This window comes from Tasmannia lanceolata, unplaced genomic scaffold (genome assembly GCF_043159265.1).
Source record: "Tasmannia lanceolata isolate RefF3 unplaced genomic scaffold, GAP_Taslan_0.1 ptg000015l, whole genome shotgun sequence".
Taxonomy (NCBI): domain Eukaryota; kingdom Viridiplantae; phylum Streptophyta; class Magnoliopsida; order Canellales; family Winteraceae; genus Tasmannia; species Tasmannia lanceolata.
In genome coordinates, this window is record NW_027518692.1 from 27,855,777 (window position 1) to 27,881,382 (window position 25,606).

At 39.0% G+C, this 25,606-nt stretch overlaps 2 protein-coding genes across 6 annotated transcripts in view; one reads left to right on the plus strand and one right to left on the minus strand.

Moving 5' to 3' along the window:
* Positions 1 to 25,606, plus strand: part of LOC143845978 (mediator of RNA polymerase II transcription subunit) — a 36,596-nt gene that overhangs the window by 8,034 nt on the left and 2,956 nt on the right. For 2 of the 5 annotated variants that reach the window (XM_077354381.1, XM_077354380.1), the window contains exons 2-6: positions 10,493 to 10,601; positions 11,398 to 11,497; positions 11,571 to 11,628; positions 11,851 to 12,207; positions 12,992 to 13,516. In XM_077354381.1, the coding sequence (XP_077210496.1) occupies positions 10,566 to 10,601; positions 11,398 to 11,497; positions 11,571 to 11,628; positions 11,851 to 12,207; positions 12,992 to 13,094 (654 nt within the window). In that variant the 5' untranslated portion in view covers positions 10,493 to 10,565 and the 3' untranslated portion in view covers positions 13,095 to 13,516. Of the gene's footprint in view, positions 1 to 2,404; positions 2,569 to 10,492; positions 10,602 to 11,397; positions 11,498 to 11,570; positions 11,629 to 11,850; positions 12,208 to 12,991; positions 13,517 to 25,606 lie in introns of those variants that run through there. The other 3 variants (XM_077354382.1, XM_077354383.1, XM_077354384.1) reach the window with 3 other exon arrangements.
* LOC143846169 (diacylglycerol O-acyltransferase 2D-like) lies at positions 13,908 to 23,281 on the minus strand. The gene is made up of 9 exons (XM_077354589.1): positions 23,035 to 23,281; positions 22,864 to 22,938; positions 22,666 to 22,751; positions 19,656 to 19,762; positions 19,405 to 19,560; positions 15,884 to 15,970; positions 15,596 to 15,693; positions 15,252 to 15,339; positions 13,908 to 14,276 (listed from the first exon to the last, which is right to left on the minus strand). Exons 1-9 carry the CDS (start codon positions 23,220 to 23,222, stop codon positions 14,175 to 14,177), a joined length of 987 nt encoding a protein of 328 aa, XP_077210704.1. The 5' UTR covers positions 23,223 to 23,281; the 3' UTR covers positions 13,908 to 14,174.

The window sequence follows — 25,606 nt, forward strand, 5'->3', positions numbered from 1 at the left end:
TGATTTCTTAGGCCCTGTTCGTTTAGGATTATTAATTTTGGGTCTATTAATCACTTTGGCCCTCACAATCGGTTTCCATAATCTGAAACGAACAGGGCCTTAGTACACAGTGGTTATTGTAGGATTATGCATTTTAGATTTGCGGGTGTTGGTTACTTGTTATGTGCCATGTAAATGGGTAAATGGGATGGTGATGTGACAGACCTTTGTGTTGTGTTTAAGTAGTTGTATTGCAATGAAAAGGGGAAGCAGAAAATTTTACAGCAACAAAGAAACTTTGTTCTTAGGAAAGTCACAGTTCGCCTCGAATTGAACTGTTAGGAGGTCCAGTTGCCTTGAATCAATCATTCCCCTTCTCTTTTTCTATCCTTTTCCTTGTTTATTTGTGTTACCGCCAATTGGGCACGTAACACTTTTGCGTGAATTGTTGGGAGGATGAGGCGAAACCCAAATCTAGGATGGACCAAGGTTGCCAGAGCGGGAATCGAAAGCGGGAATCGAAGGCTCCCAGGTAGGGGTGTAAATGGATATTCGAAAATTCGATTACCGTCCGCATCCGAATCCGTTTAAAGCGAATATTATCCGAATCCGCTTCAAGCGGATATTATCCGAATCCGTTTAGGAGATATCCGGTTCTTAACGATCCGAATATGGTAAATGGTACATTCGATCCGTTTAACATTCGATTCCGACAAGGACATCCTTTTATTCCAAATATCCTCATCCGTATCAGTATATCCGAATTCGCATTCAAACTCGGATATCCGGATTTGCATTCAAATTCATATATCCGGTTTCATTTTATTTTTTTTAAAATAATTTTTAAAGGGTATTTTATTTTCCAAAATACTCTAAAAAACTGAGTAAAGAAGAAAATGGTGGCAAGACCTCAACCCTAACCTAAACGGACATTCGAAAATTTTGGGAAATTCGAAAAATTATTTCCCAAAATACCAGACCCAAACCCGATCTCGCTTTAAACTCAATTTTTGAGAGTATTTTGGGAAATAAAATACCCTTTAGCATTCGGTTGACGTAGTCCAAGCTTGGGAAATTCTGAAAAACTAATTTTTGGGAAATTTGAAAAACACAAGGAAAAAAGCATAATCCTAGAAAAACATGACAAAACTAGAGGACAGAGATCGGGTTCAGGTCTGGTTGCCAAGACCTCAACCCTAACTCAATCCGAAATTAAATCGGGTTGGCTTTTCCCAACCCTAACCCAACCCAACTTGAGAAAATGCCAACCCAACCCGAGCCAAAATCAGGTTGAACCCATCGGGTTCGGGTTGAGCCCGACCCAAGTTGCACCCTTTGTACAACAATCCAAACAAGGAGTTAACTTTAGATAGAATATGGTTACTTGAGCCTTAGAGGGGTTAATTATTTCTATCTGAAGTTAACTAGCTTGGCCTTGTTTGGATTGTTGTAATTTGTGGAAAAGTGTGTAAAGGAAATATATTTGTAAATGAGATTTTACTTGGTGTAAGCCCTTATAAGCTCGAAATTTTTCAAAAAGTACTATATGGACTACATCATAGGATGATCCAAACCGTCCATGTGATGGAACACAACATAAATAGGTATTTCCCCAAAAATCATTTCCATGAGATAATCTTAGCCCTCCGATCTATGGAGATTTCCACAATATGCATTCCTATAGAGATCTGAGGGTTGGCATCATCCTATAGAAATGAATTTTTGGGCTCAAGCACGACCTATTTACTTTGTGGCCCATCACATGGACGGTTTGGATCATCTTGATTTTTTTGGGCACAACCTATATTCTTTGTAGCCCATCACATTGACGGATCATCCTATAGTGTGTCCGTATAGTACTTTTTAAGAAACAAGGGACTAAGGGCTTACACCATCTAATTTCTCAAAACCCTGTTGTTTGCTATGGACAGCCACATTAAGAGTAAAAGGAAGTCATAAATAATGAAATACACTACATGGGGGGTTGCATGAAGTTAAAGGGCGGGGGTGAGGAATGAAATGGCTTGCACAAATACACAATCTAATTTCTCAAAACCCTAAAAAACGAGAAGAAGTATCCAGAAAAAAAAAGAAAAAAAAAGAGGCGAGAGCTGCTGTGAAGAAACCCTAGCCGCCCCCATCTTCTCCGGCCAGATCTGCCGCCCTCCCTTGTCGCCCTCCACTAGCCGCCCTCACACCACCATCATCATCACCATCACCATTGACCTCCATTAAACCCTAGATCTACCATTCTCTTCCCTTAACTACCATCATCGTCTAACTCCACCAGAGAGAATATCATTTTCCTTTATAACCCATCCAATAAGGGCATCAAAGGAGGGGGCTCTTCTCATTTTCCAAAGAGAGAGAGAGAGAGAGAGAGAGAGAGAGAGAGAGAGAGAGAGAGAGAGAGAGAGGAGAATATAAGGAAGAGGATTTGCAGCTCCCTTGCCGCTACTTGATCACCATGGACCTCCACCCTCGCCACTTCATCTCCCCCATCACACGCCATCTCCATTGCCACCACAATCCGCAAGTGTAGCATCGAGATTAGAGACCAGAAGCTAATATATTGGATCCCATACTCAAGTAATCTATTTCTCGTCTCTTTAATTCAAAGCTAATATGTGAATCATATTGATTAGAATGATGTAGATCTGTATTTTGGCTTGGTCATTGTGGATGCCTGAGATTGCTTAATCGGTTAGGTTTCTTTTTATAGTTTAATTGATGCCACAACACCCGTTTTGTTTCCTATTTATTTGAGATGGGTTTTATGAAATTGCAGTTTCCTCGGACTCTTTTTTTTTTTTCAATCCAATGAGGGCCTTAAGTCTCTATCCATTCCTCTCTCTCGTGATCACAATCGTGATCGCTTCTCTTTAAATGTTCCTTACTCTCTACCTTGTCCATCCCAAGGAAGCAGGATTCTTCCCTGGGAGTAGGGGAGTAAACAGATCGAATTCGAATCGGATATTACTCTATCCGAATTCGAATTCGTTTAGAATAGCCAGTATCGGTATCCGAATTCAGATTCGACGGATATTTATTATTTCTTACCGAATTCGAATCCGACGGATATTATCTGTATCCGTTTATCCGGATTCAAATTCGAATTCATAAACGAATGTCCGAATTTAAATCCGAATTCGAGTCTGGTATCCAAATTCATATCCGAATGTCTGAATTCATATCCGAATTCGAAAAAATCATATCCGAATGTCCGAATTCAATTCAACAAGAATGCTCGCTGGATCCGCGGGAGATTGGCCGGATTTAGAACCCAAACAATGGCTGAAGCCCCTTTCTTCCCTTTTAGTGCTCTTCGGAATTTTCTGAATAAGTTTGGAAAGAAAAAATATTTGTAAAGTCACTACTTTGTTTACACATGAAAAAAGATGACTTGAACCAATCCTATACAAGGAGTCTTCAACCTATGATAGTATAACTTTAAATGAACTATAATCATATCGTTTCCCTCTAAATTGTGGGAAGAAAAAAATTTCGAAAGTAAAATTTTCCATCAGAATTTTTTTTTTTTTTTGAATGATAGCCAAGAATATATTAAGCGCAAAAATGACCGAGATGGTCAAATTACAAAGAGGAAAAGAAAGATGTACAATTGGGGAGAATCTTAAACAACATCAGGGAGGGAGGGAATCAAATAGAGCTAAGGCTTCTTTGGAGACACCATCCCTCGCCAAACTATCCTCCACCAAATTAGCGGATCTTCTAACATGTTGGAAAACTATGGGTGATGAACCAATCTGATCAAACACTTCATCAAAAAGCGTATCGAATCTCCAAGGGTGATTATGTGATATTTTTTACCAATGAATCACGTTTAGGGAGTCTCCTTCCACCACTAAGGACGCCAATTGTGATTGTTCCATTAATTTTATCCCTTGGTGAATTGCTCTCACTTTGGCTTCCATTAGAAATATTTTTCTTGCAATCCAAACATGGCCTAAAGAGTAAGGATAGAGAAAAGTTTAGGGATAAAAATTTGGAGGAGAGGAAGAGTTGGCTTTCAGGGGCAGAAAGGAGCATCGATGGTACGTGCTAGGAGAAACACAACGATTCTCGGGAGGGGAGACTATTGATAGTGTATATTATGAAAATGACATCCCATGTATAAAATCTTACAAAATCAACAGTTTAACTTTTCATGAGAAAACCCTAAATAAGGCTTGACGAATCAAGGGACTAGGATCATTTGATCAAGGCGAGGTTAACGGAAATGGTTCCTCTTTATCGTTTCTGGATGTGAAGGAGGAATATGAAAAGAATCTTTAAATGGTTTCAGATGGTATCTGACCCAAAGATTAATTTCTCATATAGTTCAATTCCAAGAATCAACTTGCTAATGGAGGAAGTGATGGGATACACTGATATATTGAGTTGCAAAGCAGAAGATCTACCGATCACTTATCTCGGACCCGCTCTGTACTACAGAGTTGTTGGAGATTCAGAGAGGAGAAAGTCGCTTCATGACATCAAGTTATAGGGGATAAATATGGGCAGGGTTGGGAGAGTAAAATCCCTACACTAGGAAAAGGCTTGGGTAATGGAGGTCTATTTATGGGTCTAGACCATTGTATGAACCCTTAGTTAGGTTTAGAGTGGGGTGGGGTGGAGGGACAATGATCTGAGTAGATCTTTGATTAGGAGAAGTCCCCTTTGTGCCATGCATTTCTAAGCTTATACCTTCTAGAGATCAATAGGGAGGTGAGGGTGAGTGATTATATGAGGAGGAGGAGGGGGGGTTGGAGCATTGCGTGGTCTCTTAGGCCACAATGAAATAGGAAGCCTATCCATCCTCCTTTTGTGTCTTTAGTCCTCTTACTTATCTCGTGGCTCTGTGGAATAGAGGTTGTGGATGCCGAACCCTGCCGGTGTTTTCCCTGTTTGATCGTTCTTTTTTTGGTTGGCATCGTTGAAGAAGATCATGTGCAAAAGGTGTGGAAATCACGAGCTCTCCTTGTGTAGTGGTCATTGTGTGGATTGTCATGGTTAAGAGAAGAATCAACACATGTGATTGTTTGAAGAGAAGAAAAATACACCTAACAAGTCGGTGCCCTCTATGCAAGCTAAGTGAAGAAACATTGGAGCGCTATTGCATTGCTCCTTCACCTATCGGCTTTGGGTGATCATCATCAAAACCTTTGGACTCATGTTCTTTCCAAAATTCCATTAAAAACATTATATTGGAATGGAACGGGGGACCCTTTGGCAAGGTGGTTCGGGCAATGTGGTGGATGGTTCCATTTGCGATGATTTGGCATCTATGGAAAGAAAAGAACATTTGTATAGTCAAGGACAAAGAGCGTGGTTGCAGAAAGCTTGTGCTTGATATCAAGGCAGACCTTATCCATTGGTGTAGAAGTGGTAAAGATTCACTAATCTATAGTTTCAGGGAGTTCTTACGCAATTGGAAGTTGATAGTAATGGGAAAAAAAGAAAGAAGTTAAAGTGTTGCCGAAGTGGTCTCCATCCCCTGCTGGTTGGACTAAGTTGAACTTTGATAGACGCACAAAGGGGAACCCAAGACGGGTGGGCATTGGTGTACTATTATGCAATTCAGATAGCCTTGCATTTCTATCCTTCTCAAGTCCTACCATGGTCTTTGATGCTAACGAAGCAAAGGCAAGGGCCTTGCTCTGGGGGTTGGGATGGTTCGTGGAGCTTGGATCAGGATTGCTCATTATTGAAGGTGACTTGGCAAACGTTTTAGCTTGGACCAGCAACAAAGTGACCGGCCCATGGCAGCTAGCGGATATCATCCAGGAAGTAAGGGATCTTGTCGAGTAGATTATGCCTACGTTCGACCAAAGACAGTGGTGATGGAGAGGATTTGCAGGTTGTTCATATCTGCCTACTGTGTTGCAGATTATGGTTTCCTAGCTCTCAAGTGGCGTGCTTTAATGGGATTTTGATTGGAACTTATGGATTTCTGTAGCAATGCCTCATCCTCGCTACTGCATGAAGTTTCAAAGCTATCAATAAAATCGTCTACTTTAAAAAAATGGAAATGATTCAGACCTGTGGCCATTAATCTGATCAACAGACCCAATCAGGTCCCCGCGGCATACCAGTTTTTTAGCATTTTTCTTGTTCTTTTGAGTCTTCTGTTCTTTTAGGTTGAAAGAGGGGGATGCTTCATTTACCACAATATATTTATGTTGGTAAGAGAAAATCTTTGCCCAAGTGGTTTAAAACAGGGATTGCATCAGTCCTTTATGATGATAGCTGGTAACTTCATCCAATAATTTTATGCCAATGAAGGTTGAAGAAGCAAGCAATCAAGCAATTTCATTCTTTTGTGGGTATGGTCATATTTTGACGTTGTCAGCAATTAAGGGTGTCAATTTTGGCTCGGGCTCGGAAGCTCGCTCGAGCTCGGCTCGAATCCTTAACGAGCCGAGCCTGGCCCGAGTTAGGCCAGGCTCGGCTCGGCTCGGCTCGGCTCGTTAAGGCTCGTTAAGAATTTAATATATTTAAATATTTATATTATATATTAATATATACATTAAAAGGGTTGTCCATGGAGTGAAAGGGGGGGGGGGGGCAAAATATGTCACTTCATTTTTGGAACCCCATTTGTTACTAGGACCACCCCCCATTGTGCAAAAAAAGTAGTCAAATTACACTAGTAGGGCTGTCCAGGGAAGATGAGGGGTGTGAACATAATATAACCCGAGCTCGGTAAGGCTCGCGAGCCTGGCCGAGCCTGACCGAGCCGAGCCCAAGCCTGGTTCGAGCCTGAGCCCAAGCCGAGCCTCACTTGTGAGCTTAACGAGCCGAGCCGAGCTTGGCCAAGCTCGGCTCGTTTACACCCCTATCAGCAATCATTCGATTGACTTATGATCCCTTCTGTTACCCTTGTGTATCTTACAAATCAGAGAACCCCATTTAAGCACATGAAGCATGTTTCAAGTTGTTGTATGGAACCATCATCTCGAACCCTCATCTAGGAGGAGGAGAAGTAGCTTGTTTCCCTAACTCCTTGTTCTCATCCTGTTCTCTGATTATTTCACATCCGAGCGCCTGAATGCAAACGGCATCATCATCAAACCCCCATCTCGAACCGTTCCTCGCCACATCTCCTTGTTGTAGCCTGTTTGTCTATCTTCTCTACCTTGCTTCATTCTTCAATTCTTTCACCTCCGAGCACCCGAATGCGAACAACATCACCATCACAATATAAATATTGGGGGAGCTATTGCTTGAGTGTAAGAGAGGAGAACCACGGATTTTGCAGGGATGGAAAAATGTGTGTAGCTGTTACGCATGCAACAAATGACGAGTGACTAGTATGCTAGGTGGGTGAGTGGTAACATTGCCCTCATTAAACCAGCCCCTTCATAAGAGCTTGAATTGTGGGGATTGAAATGGAGTGGAAGAGGAAAAAGCGATGCAACTTGAGGGTTGGGCTTAAGTAGAGTGACTGGGGCTAGTCTTTAGATCAATGAGACAAAAAAAGGAGTGGAAACACGCACGCGCACACACACACACACACACACACACACACACACACATATATATATATATATATATATATATATATATATATATATATATATATATAAGAAAAGTGTTTCTAAGCACGTGCTTAAGGAGCTCCCTCAGCACAAGTGGCTTAGAAACCAAGGCCCGTGGCAGAGAGAGAGAGAGAGAGAGAGAGAGAGAGAGAGAGAGAGAGAGAGAGAGAGATGAATTGTTTGTGAGGTGGTTGTATTTCCAATCAATAATCCTTCATTTTATCTTAGCATTCGTTGAATCCAAAAACCAAGGCCTTGCAACGAACCTTTAGTTTGCTTCATCGCATTGGAGGTTAGATGGCCTCTTTTAAAATTATCAACAAGATTTAATCTCTGTTGTAATACTATGTGTCGCGGTGGGGATAAAAACGATATTCACAGTGCGATTTGTTGATAGTAATTAATTATAAATAAGATTTATTCTCTCTATGATAATATCCAGAAATACTGCTTATAGGTTGATTTCATTGTCAATTGGTGGTCTACAAATGCACAGTTAAGAAAAAAAATACATTGTTGATGTGCAGGTCCTTCAATTGAATGATACATCCTCTTTGAGATGCTGATGTCATGTTAATGGAACCCACCTTAAAGAATCATGCTTGCGAATTGTAGACATAGTTTGGCTTCACTCTACCTTGATGAGTCTCCTTTTAAAAATTGCTCCAATTATTTAGATCAACCTGACTAGGTGTTTGGATGCTGTGATTTTACTTTCACTAAAAGTTTCAAATTCACTAAGGGCCCGTTTGGATGCGGAGAAGATTTTGATTTGGATTTCTCACATTTGCAGCCCTTTTTGCATTGTGATTTGGATCTGGATCAAATCCTCGGATTTCCAAATCAGCGACTTACAGTGGAAAAAAATCAGATTTCCAAATATGCTGTGGAAATAAGTAATTGGAAATCCACAGATCTAGCTGTTTCCTTCACCCTCTTTGCTCCTCAACCTCTCCACTCCACTAGGAAGTACCCCCTTCCCCCTCTGTCTCCCTCAACATGAGCTGGCGAATCTATTCAATTTGTATTCAAAACTCAATTCCAAATCCAAATACAAAACATGAGGTATCCAAATGGGCCCTAAGCTTAATACTGTGAATAGTATGAAATATGCTTTTGATTGTTTGGGCAACATCTTGTATGTTTTTAAAGAATGTAATATTGTACTGCTCGAATGACATCTTTTATTTTCTTGGAAATTTTATTTCTATTTTTTGGTTGAGAAACATACTTGGTCTGACAATTGAGAGAGACATTGTAGAGACAACATAGGAGTGGAGAGGCAGAGACAACACCACCTGAACCAATTATAAAACGAAAAACAACAACAAAAATGGGATGAAATGGCTAATATAAGGGATGGCAATATCGTTTCCCATTAGAAAGTGTAAAAAAAGAGTGTGGTGCGTATTTTTTCATTTTATTTTTTTCCTTTTTTTCACTTCTCTCGCCCCAAGAGTAGAATGAAGTATATGGCGCGAGTGTAGAGAAAGAAGAGAGGTCTTTAAGTCAAGGGAGGATAGTTCGTGTGATTTTTCTTTCATTAGTACTTACAAATAAATATCATAGTGAAGTGTGAATAGCATTTTCATTGAATTTCATGTGAAATTCAGGGCCTTAAATATGAATATCGCAAAAATGGACTATTCCAACCATGTAAGATATTCCACAAAGTACACATTCAGTGAAGGAGAAACTGTGTATCCAACATCGATGATGGCCTGCAAAAGGAAATGGTAACATTCCTTGTTCAAAGGGGCAAAAATCCATTGTTCTAATGCCTTTGACTCATTCAAGATGGGGCCCATCAGATGGACTGTTATGATCACTGCACTGCTGTTGGCCTTGGTGAAGAGCTACGCTAAGCCATCTAATTGACACGGATTTTTCTCCTGGTCTTCCAATTAGTACACAGGACATGTGTGTTCGTTGATGTTTGGGGAAGTTCTCATTAGGATAATTGAGCAGTTCAACTCCTTTTCCCCTAAGAGTGGGATTTCTAAATTCATTTGCTTCTGCTCCTCATCTCCTTTCTCAAACCCTTATTTTTTGCGAATTTTGAGCTTTGTTGGCCGTCTTTGAGCATAACAACTAAAATAGAGTTGCTCTAAAGACACATCCGTGCGAGGCAACTTCTAATCTGCAAGTGACTCCAGCATTCCCTTGGTGACATATCTCTAGAAAAACCTTTTTAATTTTCTTGTGTAAATTCCAACAATTCTACGGACTTTCGAAAGATTATAAGACGTCTAAACAAGAATAGAAAGATGCAACACGAGAAAATTGACAGTCAAAGGATCTGGGATAGACTCGTAAGACCTAGAACAGCACTAAGAAACACACTCCTATCTAAAGATGTCCTAATGGGCAATAATCAACTAACATTGACTCTAACGGGAGTTAAAGACTTTGATGTTGTGTAGGAAACATAATCAATGGAAATTAATAGAAAAGAATGTCATCAATAAAAAGGATAGATGGCGCAAATCACATGACCATAGTAAGCTAGATTAGCAGATCGAAACACATCAAATTAAAGAAATGAACAAACTAGTGAATCAAACAATTAAGACAACTAAGTAGCTAACCTTACTCAACATATTGAGTTCATTCCACAAGTAGCGAACCACAAATCCATTCGTGAACTGGGTGTACCTTTGAACCTGGTTAATATGCTTTAAATAGTGAGACCAATTACTATTTTCTCAAATACTGTGGGGAAGAATTTTTCCAAAATTCTATTGACGTTATGTCCTTTTAGATTCATGTTCTTAAATCTTAAACAGAGTTTATGAACATTGAAAATTTAAACGGAGTTTATGAGCATTGAAAATTCTTTGATTTATACCCTTAGCACGGGACTTGTTGATCTATATAAAATTTCAATATTTAATTTTTTAGTGAGATATTGGTCCTGCTGTGTTCTTTTTCTTGTGCTTTTCTTATAGTGTGTCGTTGTTTTATGTAAACAGGGAATAAATTGCACCATTTTATTCGACTACTTTGTTGGATATAGTGGATGGGGATATAGTTAACCTAAGATAGATGGAGTGCGTAGTGCAAGGAATTATCGAGTCACAGGTATGATTTGATAAATTTGATAAATTTTCCATTAAACTGGTGTATTTGTAAGAGTTTGAAACATGGGAGTCATGTTTATGCTTACTTCTCGCTCTATCGGTTTAACTCTTATACTTATTTGCCCAAGTAACATGAGGACCTGCAACAATTTTGAAACATTATGTATAACTTACTTTCTTGCTATGACGTATTGAAAGACCAAACATAAAGTTTTGATTCAGAACTTTAGATTTTGTATGGCTTCTAAGGTTTTCCTCAAGAAAAGAAAATCAAAAGATTTAAGTTCTAATCTGTCAAAGAAAAAAAAAGCAGAAATAGTCGATGATTTGCTTGATTTTTCTCACTGTAGCTTCATTTCCGTAGAAAGTACTTTGTTTCTTCTTTCACATTTGTTTTTTGCTTCTTTTTTCCCTTTCAAAATTCATTCTGGGACAGAGACCAAATAAAATAGAATAGATAGGCCACAGAGGGAGCTGCAAAATCATCAATGGGAGCAGAAACGGACTGAGTGAAGAAGGTTTGTTGCTTTATAAATGTAACTACATATTGACATTGGTTGTCTAATCTCCAAGCGGAGGAGTTAGGTTGTTCTCTGCTTTGCAGATAGCTTTAGAACAAAAGAACATTTTTAAGAATTAAGAGTACGATAAGGAGAAATGGAGAGATATTGAACCATGACCATAGATGGGTAAATGGTATCCATTAGCAGCAAGTTTTCTGGTGACCATTATACCCTTGAATGGTGGAAAGATTCTTGTGCTCTTCAGTCTGTAATATGTGGATATTTGTTGTGCAGCATGTTGAAGCCTTGGAGATTCTTCTTCAGGGTCTTTGTGGCATTCCAAAGGAACGTCTCAGGATTCATGAGTTGTGCCTAAAAAGTGGAACAAACCTTGGTAAGTATTTCTCACAGCAGTCAATCCTTGTCTGATGGGCTGCCTCTCATGTGAAGGTCTTTTACTGTTCCAGGAGCAGTACCTTCAGAAGTGCGCCTCTTGTGTGATTTGGAACAGCCTGTACCAACTTGGTAAGACATTCATTCCTTCTGCCAGAGCAATTTGCAAAATCATATTTAAATGCTGATGCAGTTTATAGGCCCGATAAGAGACATATTTGCACATTAGGACTTTTAGGGATTTCTTTCCTCGGTATTTAGTTTCTAGGATTTTTATTTCCATGTTTTTCTCTTTCTCTCCCCTGGATTGCATTGAATATACTGTTATGAAATTTGGATGTGTGAAACTTTTAGGACTGTTCGGCATGTTGGTGGGGCCATGAGAGGTGCTGGTGCCGAGCAAATCTCAGTTCTGGTTCGCACCGTGGTGGAAAGCAAAGCAAGCAAGAATGTGCTACGCCTCTTCTATGCTCTTGGTTACAAATTGGATCACGAACTTTTAAGGGTCGGTTTTATGTTCCATTTCCAACGAGCTACTCGCATCACCATTACTGTTACTTCAGCTAATAAAATGCCAAAGCTGCACGCCATCGAAGAAGCTGTACCATTGACTCCTGGTATACAACTAGTTGAAGTGACAGCCACCGCATCCGCAGATAACTATAATGAAGTCGTGGCCGCAGTTTCATCTTTTTGCGAATATCTTGCACCGTAAGTCGGGCTTCTCCCATTTTTTTATGGTTCATTGAGGCCATGTTTGGCAACGTTGAATTTCTTTTTCATGCAATATTAGATTACCAAGTGGCGAGCAAGGTTTTAAATTTTGGAATGTTTCCGCCGAAATATTTCGGTTTCGGCCTGGGCTGAAACGAAATTCACATGAAATCGGAATATTACAAGATTTCAGCAAAATTTCGGGTTGAAATTTCATTTTTACGCCCTTCTTATTTTTTACAAAATTTCCATTTAAATTTCATGATTTCCATCGACATTTATTAAATTTCCAACAAAATTTCAGACATTTCGGTGGAATATTTTTTTTAAAAAATTTGAATTATTGCCAGATTCTTACATGATTTTGGTTGAAATTTCCACCGACATTGAAATATTCAGTCTCGGTGATGGCTGAAACGGACGCCAAACCCGAAATTTAAAACCTTGTGGTGAGAGAGTTGGAGAGGGAGAGAATTGAATGGGCATGTGTGAGGAGAATATGGAGAGAAAAAACTCTATTTTAAGTATAGTTTTTCTTTTCCTTGTTTTCAAGCCACTTCTCACCCTCTTCTCAATCATACCTTCTATATTCTCTCTCCCACCCTCCTCGCCCCTATCTTACAACAACTTGATAAACTTATATTCCATGGAAAAAAATTTCATGGCTGCCCGACATTGCCTAAGCTTCTCACCAGTTAATTAGCTTTTGGCATTGTGTTTATTAATTCTATTGATGTTTTGGCATTGTGTTTATTAATTCTATTGATGTTTTCTTTTCCAGGCTCTTACATCTATCAAAACCAGGGGTTTTAACTGGTGTGGTCCCTACTGCTGCCTCTGCTGCTGCTTCTCTCATGTCAAAAGGTGGTGGTAAGACCCTTTGAAGTAGTTTTTGTACACTTGACTGTAAGTGGCTTCTTCTTATGTAGTACCTTTTGGGTGTGTTCTTTTGATGTGGTCAAAATAGTGGGTCCCACTAAATGAATGGTCTAGACCTATCATGTATATTCATGGCTATAGATGAATTGATTATTTGCAGGGGGAAACAGGGCGCATGTTTAGTGTGAAAATGATCAAAGAGATGATATCTGCACTCCCTTATTGATACTGCCCCTCTTTCCTCTATTTCCAAAGTTTGAAATACCCACAATTAATGGGCGAAAGTATCCAATCGGGTGGTTAGTATCTATTGATTTGGGATACCATATATGTACTCTATGTCCAGGGATTCAATTAGAAATGGAAGCTCTTTTCCCATATGTGACAATCCTTGTTCTTGTTTTGATAATTGAAGTACTTCCTCCCACTGGTTTATGCCAAATGTATAGGCTGATGTTTGTTTACCATGGATTTTTTTTTTCTAAGTTAAAATTATCTAAGCAAACTAGCCAATCCCATCCTAGGAACTGCTTATCCAAAGATTTCCATTCCGTCCCCACAACTTGTAACCTCTACAAGATCGAATACCCTAATACTGCCTGAATTGTAAGATTTCTGCATCAGCAAAATGCTCTCGAATATTCTCATGTGTCCTTAAATCGGTTGTCTTTCTCTTCTGGGTTTGGATGCAAGAAAAACATTTCTGATGAAAAAAAATTTCTATGGAATTTTTTTTTCTCATCCAAATTTAGAGGGAAATGATATGATTATGGCTAATTTAGAGGGATATTGTCATAAATTGAAGGTAGGAAAACAAATTGAACAAGGTTGGTTCAAGTGTAAAACTTGCCAATTTAAGCACTAAAACTTGCCACGATACACACGAGAAATAGTAAGTGAATATCTGTACAGAGATCATCCCAATTCTATTGGGAGACATAAAAATATGCACAGGCGTGTATGAAAGCATCCCACTATTCATGGGAAGCCTTGTGTCTTGTAGTTACAGCTGATTAAATTAAAGGTTACAATTATAAGAAGATTACATAAGGATAGGAGGCATTTCAAGCAATACCATTTCCCTATCAAATAATTCTCAACTGGAGATTGGCATGACCAGCGCTGGCTTTATGCTTTTCAAATAGCTCTTGAAGTGCTACAACAAACTGGCTGTGAATTTCAGCAACCTGCCCAATCAAACAAAACAAGTTAACTTAGATAAGTTGCACAAACTTTCTCTAAAAGGGATGCGATTGTCTTTGTCCCTCCATTATAGGCTGCATAAATGATCACCAAACCCACAAAGTGTAATGGATTTTCAATAACCAAACCCACAAAGTGCAGTGGACTTTCAATAACCAGACCCACCAACTGACATGGATTTTCAACAACCAAACCCACCAGATGCAATGCATTTCAAATAACCAAACCCACCAAGAGCAATGAATTTGATCTCCAAATGCAATGCATTTCCAATAACCAAACCCACCAAGTGATGTAATTACCAAGGGCACGTTTGGTTACCGTGAATTTTTTTTCATGATAAATTGGTGTCTCCTAGTGGAGATGAGGGTGAAATGGCTAAAAAACAGGAAACCAGTGTCTCCGGCAATGGGAAGTGGCAAAAAAATCAGGGAACAGTCGATAGGATTTTGAGTAGATTTTTTTTTGTTTCCTCATTTTTAGCCCCTTCTCACCACTTGGAGATGCTGGTTTCTGTATTGTGTTTCCTGATTTTTAGCCACTTCACCTGCCGAACCCCTCTCTCAGCATTTGGAGGCGCCAATTTATCATGAAAAAAAAAAAAAATTCATGGTGGCCAAACATGCCCTAAATGTGTATGACGAAAATTATAAGTGGAATTTTACCAAAAGGTGGGCCTCAGTAAGAACTGGCAATAGGTATTTAATAGCTATAGGGAATTTGCATCATAGGGAAATATAAAACTATAAAGTACTAAATAACATGGAGGAGTGGACATGCCAACCCAAGTTTTCCGATTTTATATAGTGTAAGATGAATAATTATCAAATCCAATCAGAGCCGATGCGCAATTTGCGTAAGTCTTCAATAGCAGGTTGTGGAATTCCTTATAAATAGATATAATACATAAATAATGAATAATCACAAACCAAACAAGAACACGGATAAAATTTTCATACCTCTTCCATGGTTGGTTGATTGATTCTCTTGATCTCTATGGGTTTACCCACCACAACATGCATTGGACGCCGATAAGGTATAGGTAATCTACACAAAGAGAAGTAGCTACTATGAGAAACAGAGCCATCAGCATGAAGCCATAAATAGATTGATACTGAATATAGACATTATAAACTAAACTCTCTCACCATTGAAAAAAAAAACCCCTAAAAAGCTAAACTCTCTCCGCGATATGTCCACATCTTAGAGTGGCTCATTAGATTGTGATTGAAAGCATTGCCCTAGTCTTTTTCATCTCCAAAATTACATAAAAGCAAAATGGAAATAAGAGATTTAGACATACCCAAAAATACCCCAAAAGACAATTGGAGTGAACTTGATTGCTCTAGAAATACGGGTGTACAATCTCCCACTTGGCCTCCACCACCTGTAGACATTACTCTGCCCCATGCAACTCACGACATACAAATAAGAGGCCAAGACAGCAGAGCATAGACATATGGCTATACACAAGGTAGAAAGTTTCTAAACATGCATTTACAACTTTGGAAATCGTGAGATAAAAATAGATGGCTATACACAATTAGAAAGTTTCTGAACATGCATTTACAATTTTGGAAAATAGTATTACCTGACCAAAGCAAAAAACTGGAACTAAAGGCCGGCCCATCTCCATGGCAATACGCACAAATCCTTTTCTTGCTTTGAGGAAGGCAACCTGAAAAAATAAAAAAAAGGGACAGCAGGATAAAATACTAAGAGAATAATTTATTGTGAAAAGTTGAAACCTACATTAGATAAGTTGACACATCAGCAAGCCACTTGCAAGTCATTGTAGGGACTCATGGTAACATTTCATATCTTGGCGCCAAAGGGAAATGAGTCCAAAGCCATAGTTTTAAATTCCAGCAGAAATCTGAAATTTCGGCCTAAATATTTCGGTGTCGGTTTGGACCAAAACCGAAAGTACATTGAATCGGAAAAGTACAGGATTTCGAAATTTCACCAAATTTTAGGTTGAAATTTCGTTTTTCACCCTTATTTACAAAGTTTCCACCAAATTTTTTAAAATTACCACCGAAATTTTATACCATTTTGGTGGAAATTTTTATCAAGGTTTAACATGATTTCGGCTGAAATTTCCACCAAAACCGACATTTAAATCCTTGCCCAAAGCTTGTCCAGTCACAATGACAAAGGAGATGAACGGCCAAAGTGACCTTTGAGTTGGTACAAAGACAAAGACCTCAATGCCATAAAAATAAAAGAGCAATGCAATTTCAGCAGGCTCAGTCAGCTACATACTGAGCAACAGATGAGCAACAATGGAACTGATCTAGAATGTTGGGATCTATAATAGGAAACATCCAGAAATGTGTCAGAGACAGGATAATGCTGTTAGGATGGAACCTTAAAGTATCATTTTTGCCAATTAAAATGCTCAGCATCTAAGTTACTATCCAAGTTTATGTCAGACACATGGGTACAACTGTTTGGATGGAACCTTTACATATCAGATTGACCAATCACAATCCTTCAGCCTCCAATTTAAGACCCAAAATCATCCGTCTTCTTTTTTGGTATTTATACACAAATGACATTGTTTTAATCCTTCTGTATGTCTCGCACAAAATCATCCTTCAATTGTTTATGGGGGTTGTTATTGCCACCCAAAATAGTAGCCACTTCCACTGAAGTGCTTTGTGGTTTCTGTTGCAAACTGGTGAGGCGGTGCAGTCCATTTCTTTAAAAAGGGGAAAACAAAAAATAATTATCTGTTGCAAAATAATTCTCGTGTCTTGCCTTTCGCTCTCAAGACTAGCCAAGGTTTGGACCTTCCAGGCACCGCCTAGAGTTTGTGCCTTCTGTGGGTGGCCCGGTCTTCTGGATAGAATTCAAACTGTGGATTTCTTGCGCAAACGGGACTGCAGGAGATGCTGATCATTGATCATTGTGTGATGTGCATTGAGGCCAGAGAGACAGCCGACCATTTGCTATTGCATTGCAGGATGGCCAGAGGGGTGTGGGGTAGACTGCTGGATAGGTTTGGCATGTCATGAGTGTTTCCTACCAAACTAGTAGACCTAATGGAAAGCTGGTCATTGGTCCCTTGGAGGAAAAAAGGGGAAGATCTTATGGAATATATCATTCTCAACTCAACTCAACTCAACTAAGTATTTTCCCAAACTAGTTGGGGTCGGTTTATGGAATGTATCACTCCTAGCAGCAATATGGGTGTTGTTATGGAAAGAAAGAAATGCCCGTGTATTCAAAGGGCATGCAAAGAGGTTTTTTTTTTATATAAAGGGCATGCAAAGAGTAGTGAATATCTTTTTACCAAAGTGGTAGCCCTCACGATCTCATGGGTGAAGATTGTGCCTTGCTTCAGATTTGCGTCCGCTTTCGACTTTTGGCATGGGTGGAGGGTGATCTGCCTTAGTTCGGATCAGGAGCCCAAGATAGTGCAGGATTGAGTCCCGCCTGATCTCGGATTTTTAAAGCTTAATTTTGACGACTAGTTTGGGGAATCCTGGCCCATCAGGTATTGGGGGTGTTCTTAGAGATGAAATGAGATTAGTAAGTTGGTCATTTTCAGGTCCCATAGGGGTGGCAGACGCTAGTGAAGCCAGAGTGCAAGTTGTCCTTCAAGGGATCAAGCTCCTGGAGCGAGAAACCTTGGATAAGGTAGTGGTGGAAGGGGACCCTCTCAATGTGAACCGTTGGCTTAGCATATCCTCAAATGTTCCGTGTAGATTTGCTTCTTCTTTTTTGACGAGATTCAAGACATAGTAGGTGGCCATGAGATTTATTTTCGGCATGTGAGGAGCTTCGCAAATAGTGGAGCTGACAATCTTGCTAGGGAAGGCGTCTCTAAAGAGGGTTTGGAGGTGTTTGATTTCCTCATGCCCTGAACTCGGCCTTTAACCCGGAGAAGGGGATGCTATATATTGTTGCCTTGTATTTTCTTTTTCTCTTCTATGTAATTATTTAGACCACCTTGGTCTTTTCTTAAAAATGAATTGCTTTGCCATTCAAAAATAAAATAAAAATTAAAAAAATCTATGTTGCATGGGCCCTCTCTCTCATAGAAAGGAGAAACCTCTCAGATCCGCCATTAAAAGTCTACTTGAAGTAATAGTCCTGATCAGATATGTAGTCAAGTTTCTTCATCATATCAAGAATCAACTGACCTAAGTTATGTATTCTGAGGGAATTTGCTTCTTGAAGAGCTAACAAGTGTAGTGAGTGACATTTGATGGAAAAGACAATTTAAAAACTTGACGAGAACTTTGCCACAATTAAAGGGAGTCGACTAGGGCAAATCAATGATTGAAGCTGCCAACTCTACATTAAATAGACTTGGTAGGGCAAAAATAGACTTGGATGAGAACACAGCCAAGGTAAAAGGGAGTTAACTCATGCAGACGATTGACATGCGGAGTTATTAAAGTGGCCAAAGGCCAATCCATCAGGCATAACTTCCTAATATGAAATCCTCTTTTGATTAAGCCCTCAGCATCTTGCCATCTATTGTAATTTGGCGATGACTCTCCCTAAGATGATAGTGATTCAGTTGGACAAAGCACCACCTTGGTGATTCCATAAAGAAAACCCACTTATTTCTATTTGAATTCAATTAAGCACGTTTGTCCTTAAGAAGAGAATTAAGACAAAGAACCTTGATTAAGAATAAGAAGTGGTAAGCAGCCTAGAGCTGGAATGAATATAAGCTTTTCTTTTCAGTTTCTATCATGGTCTTGTTCTATGAAGTAGATTGTTTCAATGCAGGTTGGTGTGGGTATTTGGCCTACTTCAGAAGAATCAAAGCGTGAATTCCGAAAATAGAAAATGTCTGCATCATTTTGACTACAGGGTAAATCATTTGATAATAAAGGGAAAAATTTCATGTTGTTCTTAGACAGCTCAGAAAGAAATGCATATTTGAAAAGGAACCACGAGCAATCTTTACAGATGTGGGAAATCGTGTGGTATCCGAGGGGGAAAATCCTATTCATACTGGTCAGTTTAGAAGAAAATATAGTTTTATCACATGCTATATAATCCCAAGAAAGTGGGGAGAATCTGAGACAACCCCAATAAAGTAGGATTACACTAAGAAACACAAACATTATCCAAGAAATAAAAAAATACCTCAGAATTATGATCCATATAAACAATCTCCTGAACACCGCCTGGTACTATGATGCAACTATATCCAGCTGCTAGGTACGAAATAAAATTTTTCTTTGTAGCAGGTACAAGCCCTAGCCACGTCCATATTTGCCTTATAAGGGGGGTATGGAACACCTGAATATTTATTTTCTTTTAAATAATAACGAAAAAGTAGGAAAATATAAGAAAGTCCATTTGGCATTCGATTGGGTCCTGGTACAAAAACTTACAGCACTGCTTGCAAGGACCTTGATCTTTGGAAGAGGCATGAAACCCGTAAAGTTGGCAAGAGCAACGACACCGATTGGTAAAACTGAATGTGGTTCAAAACCAAAAACTGCATGAAACAGAGAGCAGGATCAATGAAACAATTACTATGAAGTCATTGAATATGAGGAGGCTTTACATAAAAAAAAAAAGTGCAGAGAAATTGATGGGCCAAATCTGATCCAAACCACAAGCAAAAGCAAGATAAAACAATCACACAGAGAACAGAATGTTTATGTGGTTCAGTGTATCCTACGTCCACGGGCAAGTCAGAAAGATTTCACTATAAAAAGAAAAAGAAAAAGAAAAAGAAAGAATAACAATGGCTTCACCCTGATCACTCTAAAACCAGATTGATCCATCAAAACCCTTCGTGTGATCTTCTCCAACCACTCTCTCCTTTCATGTTTTCCCACGCAATGGGCCTCTCTTGATCTCCCGAATAACCAAGAAAACCCAACCTGTTTCCAATATTTCTTTCTTTTCTTTCCAACTAACCGCCCTAGATAGGAAACCCTCTCAATTGAGACCCTTTCTTTCTCTCTCTCTAAGGCTTGTCCCGCCAATCATCAACATTTGGTGAGGTTGGCCAAGTCCAGGCAACGATTGAACTTGGTCGTTGTTACCTATATGTATTTTCTTCAGGTGAATGCTTCCATCTACCACTCACTCTCTGATCTTGTAATGCAATACATGAATATGTTTAGTCCTAGCATGATACATTCGATTCTTCACTAAATGTTAACACACCAACTTTCACAATTCAACAAAAAACCCCTTGCTCCAGCCCCATATCGTGTACTTTGCCTCTGTCATTGACAAGGTAATCATGGACTGAAGTGGAGTCTTCCATAAAATAGACACACTTGCTAATGTTAACAAATAGCATGTAGTAGGCATCCCTTCGTCTAAACCTAATGCATAATCGACATCCACACATCCTATTAGTTCTGTATAAGTGCAACGTCCATCAAACATGATGCATAATCGACATCCACGCATCCTATTACCCTTCATGTGATTTGTTTCTATGTTTCTTTGTAATTATTTGTCTATTTGCAGTTTTGAGGGGTTGTCTTGTGCATATGATTGACACATTAGGCCAGCAAGGATGCTTAAGGATGCTTTGGGTTTTTTGTTAGTTTCCCTATTTATATGGTCAACTCAACAAAAAGAATATTAAGTAGACAAATAATTACATAGAAGCAAATGAGTATAACAACCCAAATGAGACAAATAAATACTGCTGGATTGTCTAAATTAATTCCTATAAGACACACATATATAGGCTACTAATATTCCCACTACCATGTTTTGATAATAAGATGGACTCAACTTGTCTTTTATTATTTAAGCAGATGTCAAGGGCTATTACAATTCCCAAAAAGCTCTCAGAAACCAATAAAGATAAGAAAAGACAGTGTGAGTTATCAAAACATGGTAGTGTCAATATCAGTAGCCACACACACACACGCACGAACGCAAGTTATACCCTTTTTAATTTAGGATCGTATTGAACCTGTTCATTTTGCCCTCAATTTTGTCAGTCACAGTTCCTTGAGGAATTTTCTTGGATCCTTCTTTGTTTTACCAGAACTTTATTAAACGAATATTTGCGCTCCTTGTTTCTTATGATTCCCCCCATTTTTCACTAACAATGTGTAAGAGTAAGAGTAATAAGCCCATACCCACCAAACAAACAAAAAAAACGATGTTTCTTCTTATTTCGATCTTAAACTTAAAAACTGTTTACAGCCGTCTTTGAATTTCTTGATCAGTTATGTAGAGATAGAGGAATGATCGTAGTTATTTTCAAATAGGGTGACCTTTGAGATTCAAAATTCAAACTGGAAGTTACAAGTAGCGGTGACATGTTCAAAGTGGAAGTTACTGCGGGAAAAGCCATAAGTAGTTTGTGAGAGAAACTATATAAGGAGATGGCTGCATCATGAGAAAAGGTCCCATAACCAACATAAAAAATGTCTTAGCATTATCTTTACATTCACTTCACTTTTTTTGAATTTGTACCTTTACTTTTCAGTAGTTGTAATTTATCCCCAAGAATTGAAGACACGACGAAATGGATTTATTTTCTCAGGTGAGCCTCTTTCTTTAATTCTATATCCCTCGCACTGGCGTTTGTCTGTCTTGCTTTGTCAGGAGGTTAAACGGATGCCTGTCAATCTTTAGTCGTGAGCATTCTACATGCATCGATGCCGTTGTTTGCATTCTTTGTGAATCGACATTCAACGCGAGTCGTTCACACTATGCGTGTGTCGACATGTCGTTCACATTCTGCGTGTGTCGATATTCAAAGACATCACTTTGGCATCACGTCGTTTTGAAAAATTCCTTTTGTCTAGAAAGGCATTAGAGCCCAAGGAAGAAGTGGCGTTCCTCTCTTCTTCTCAATCGTCTAAAATCCAATCTCAGGGGATGGAAATCAGTAGACTACCCCTAGAATTGAGTTTTGGATTTTTTTTATAAAAGTGGCACGCCCGTGCATCCATCACAAACCCATCGGGGGTTCCACGCAAAAACAAAGATCCTGAATCAGAAAAGTGAATGGATGTGGATGGGCTTATAAGGACTCGGGCACCCTCCCCTTAACTGCTAGATTTTAAGGGTGAGTTCTACCTGGGTCCAAACAAAGCTACACACCACTCGCATTGACTGACCTAGGCAGTTGCTTTTCGATGGACACAAAAAAAAACACATTTTCAATTTGTTCACTTACCTCTAAAATTGAGACATAATTCATTATTTGTTCACTTACCTCTAAAAATTGAAACATAATTCATTTTTAAAAACTAATTTCTACTACTTACACATAAAGAAAAAAAAAATTAAACTTGTAAAAAATTTAATCTACAAGAACCCAATCTCCAAATTTTTAATCAACCCATATCACAACCATATGAGAATAAAAAGGCACCCCAAAAAATAGACCATTAAAAATAGAGAACAACTTACCATAAGCTTGATTTGGGTCAAACGCCTTAATATCCTCCACATGAAGGATTACTGGGAAATACCCACATGAATACTTGCAAATATATCTGAATTTTCAAAACACGTAATCCCATTTCAGGAATAAAAAAAATAGAAAATAAAGAACAAGGAATATGAAATGATGAACAATTAAAATAAAATGGGATTAAAATTAGCTACCTGGACAATTTCTGCCCCCATTTGTTTTTATCATTGAGAGGAATCACCATTAAGAATAAAAGCACCGCAAAAATTCTGAAACGAGAAAAAAAAAGAGAGACTTAAAAAGGGAGTAAAAAGAAAATGAAAGGATTCTACCAAACGGGGGAAGGAAACGGAAAGTGAACGGACCCGAAAGCGAACGGAGAGGGAAGGAGGAGGAACGCCGTAATGACGGAGAGGGCGTTAAAGTGGAAGGCTCCGAGCCAAATGGCCAAAGCGATTGGAGTGTGTAACGGAGAATATTCCGTTCCTCTGAATACCGTCGGATTACTAACGGCGGTGACGGATGGATGACGGTTTCCGTTGGTCTCCTCCATTGCAGAGAGAGGGAGAAAGAGTTTCTTTTTTTTTCTTTCTCGGAGTTCCTTTTTTTCTCTAGTATTTTTAGAGTGTCTTTTCTTCTAGAGTATATTCTTGACAAAGCCACGTGGCAGAAGCACATGGGGTCTTGACACGTGGCAATCGTTGCACCTTGATATAATCATAATTCATATAACCCACGACGAGAAATGGTGTTTGTGGGCGGAGGTCACGAGGGACACGACTAGACGGTAGCTGGAAGTCACGTGCTCGTGAGAAATTGATCTTGACCGTTCTAATTAATCGAACGGGTAGTAATTCAGATTGGGGTTTTTACATGATCCATGTGAATCTTTTTCCGAGGAGTAGACTAATATTTATCTTTCGTTGGAGTAAAACCGTAAAACCCACCGACCACATTTATTTTGGTGCAAAAGAGCCCACCATGTTGCACCACGTCTCCTGTCTCACTCACATTAATAATACTAACTACAGATCACATCATAGGTTGATCTAAACCGTCCATGTGATGGAAAACAACATAAGTAGGTTGTGCCCGTAAAATAATATCCATAGTGGTTTCCATAATTGTTGTTCCTCTTAAGGTGCTAAGAATTCGTCAATATTTTTACAAGTGTCCTGCATTTGTAATATTAAACTTTCCGTAATTTGACCCGCACGTAGTGAATAAGGAAAAGTAGTTCCCGATTTCCAACCCGACTGGGTTCAACCCGACCGAACCCGATTTGCAATTTCCTCAACCTGACCCAACCTGATTTCCAATTCGGGTTTGGTTGGGTTGGGTCGGGTCGGGTTGACCCGATTTGATATGGTACCAATTGTTGACCACCTCAACTTTAGCCGGGTTGTTTTGGATTTTGAGAACCAATAGTCAGTCATCAATAATCAGTTTTTAACTCACAATCGATTCTCAAAATCCAAACCAAACAGGGACTAACAATTAACAAAGGGAAATGTTATCCGCACTACTATATTTTGATGATCACACTCTTCATTTTTTAAAGTACGGTATGGCCCGCACCATAGGATTATCCAAACCGTCCATTGTGGACTGTGGAGACTATTTCAATATTGAAAAAGAAAAACACATATACAGAACTTCTTCAGATGGAACCCAAATTCGGGTTTCGGGTCTGGTCGGGTTGCCCAACAGCCCAACCCAATTTCCAATTCGGGTTGATTTTTCCCAACCCAACCCAACCCGATTTTCGAAAAAGCTTAACCCGACCTAATCCAAATTCGGGTTGAACCCGACCTGCGTGGGAACATCCAAGTAACAACGGTGGTTTCAAATTATATATAGTGCTAATGTCCTCACTACCATATTTTATAACGGCACTACTCGCCGTATTTTGATGATCACACTCCTCAATTTATTAAAATGTACGGTATGGCCCGTACCATAGGATGATCCAAACCGTCCATTAGATGGGCCACTGCCTACATAGGTTGTGCCCCAAAAATAATTTTCACAGGTTGATCCGTACCCTCCGATCTATAGCGGTTTATAGGTTGTTCCAAAGCGTTCATGTGATGGAACACAACATCAATCGGTTGTGTCCGTAAAATCATTTCCATAGGTTGATCCTAGCCCTCCAATCGATATAGGCTGATCCTAGCCCTCCAATCGATAGAGGTTTCCATAATTGTTGTTCCTCTTCAGGTGCCCGGAATCCGTCAATATTTTGCAAGTGTCTTGCATGAGTAATATAAAGTAGTTCTTTCATCATTGTCATATGTCTTTACCTTCTTAGTAGTTTTTTTTCGTAATTGTCATAGACAGGTACCTTGGGTCAGTACTTTTCGTATGTAGATTACGATTTTACCCTCAAATAATTTCTCATAGAGATAGATGTTAGATATCAGCAAAGGGATTAATGGTAAAAGAGTAATGCTGATGTGTAAATCTCAAGAAAAGAAATTCCTTTTCTCTCTAGCTATATAGTAGTACATAGTAGTAGATATATATTTTATTATAACAAAATATAACCCTTGTTATATTTCTTGTGAGGATGGATAGTTCTTTGATTCTTTTCCTGACAAGGATTGGTATTCATTTCATCTATAATCACCTATGTAATGGGTCCTTTTTTGTTTGCTTGTTTATGATGATAAATGACCTATTTAACCTAGTGGTTAGAGTATTAAACCCGTGGTTAGAGAGTATTGGGTTCAAATCCAATAGTAGGTAAAACTTATTAGATACCGCCATATCGGAGTTGATGATAAGTTTTTCTACCCGCCTTCTTTTCTTTTCTTTTTTTATTGATTTTGTATTTTTTCCCTTTTATCCTCCCCCTACTCATATTTGATTTGTCTTTTTTTAGCTGCATCATATTACACTTGATTGTATCCTCTTCAATAAAGAAGACAACCACCC

Excerpts from the sequence above, each read along its gene's own strand:
- LOC143846169 (XM_077354589.1), bottom strand. The coding sequence starts at position 23,222 with ATGGAGGAGACCAACGGAAACCGTCATCCATCCGTCACCGCCGTTAGT. Across the intron at positions 15,971-19,404 it reads ATATGGATCATAATTCTGAG|GTTGCCTTCCTCAAAGCAAG; the intron begins GTATTTTTTTAT and ends TTATTTTTTCAG. Across the intron at positions 14,277-15,251 it reads ATCAACCAACCATGGAAGAG|GTTGCTGAAATTCACAGCCA; the intron begins GTATGAAAATTT and ends TTGATTGGGCAG.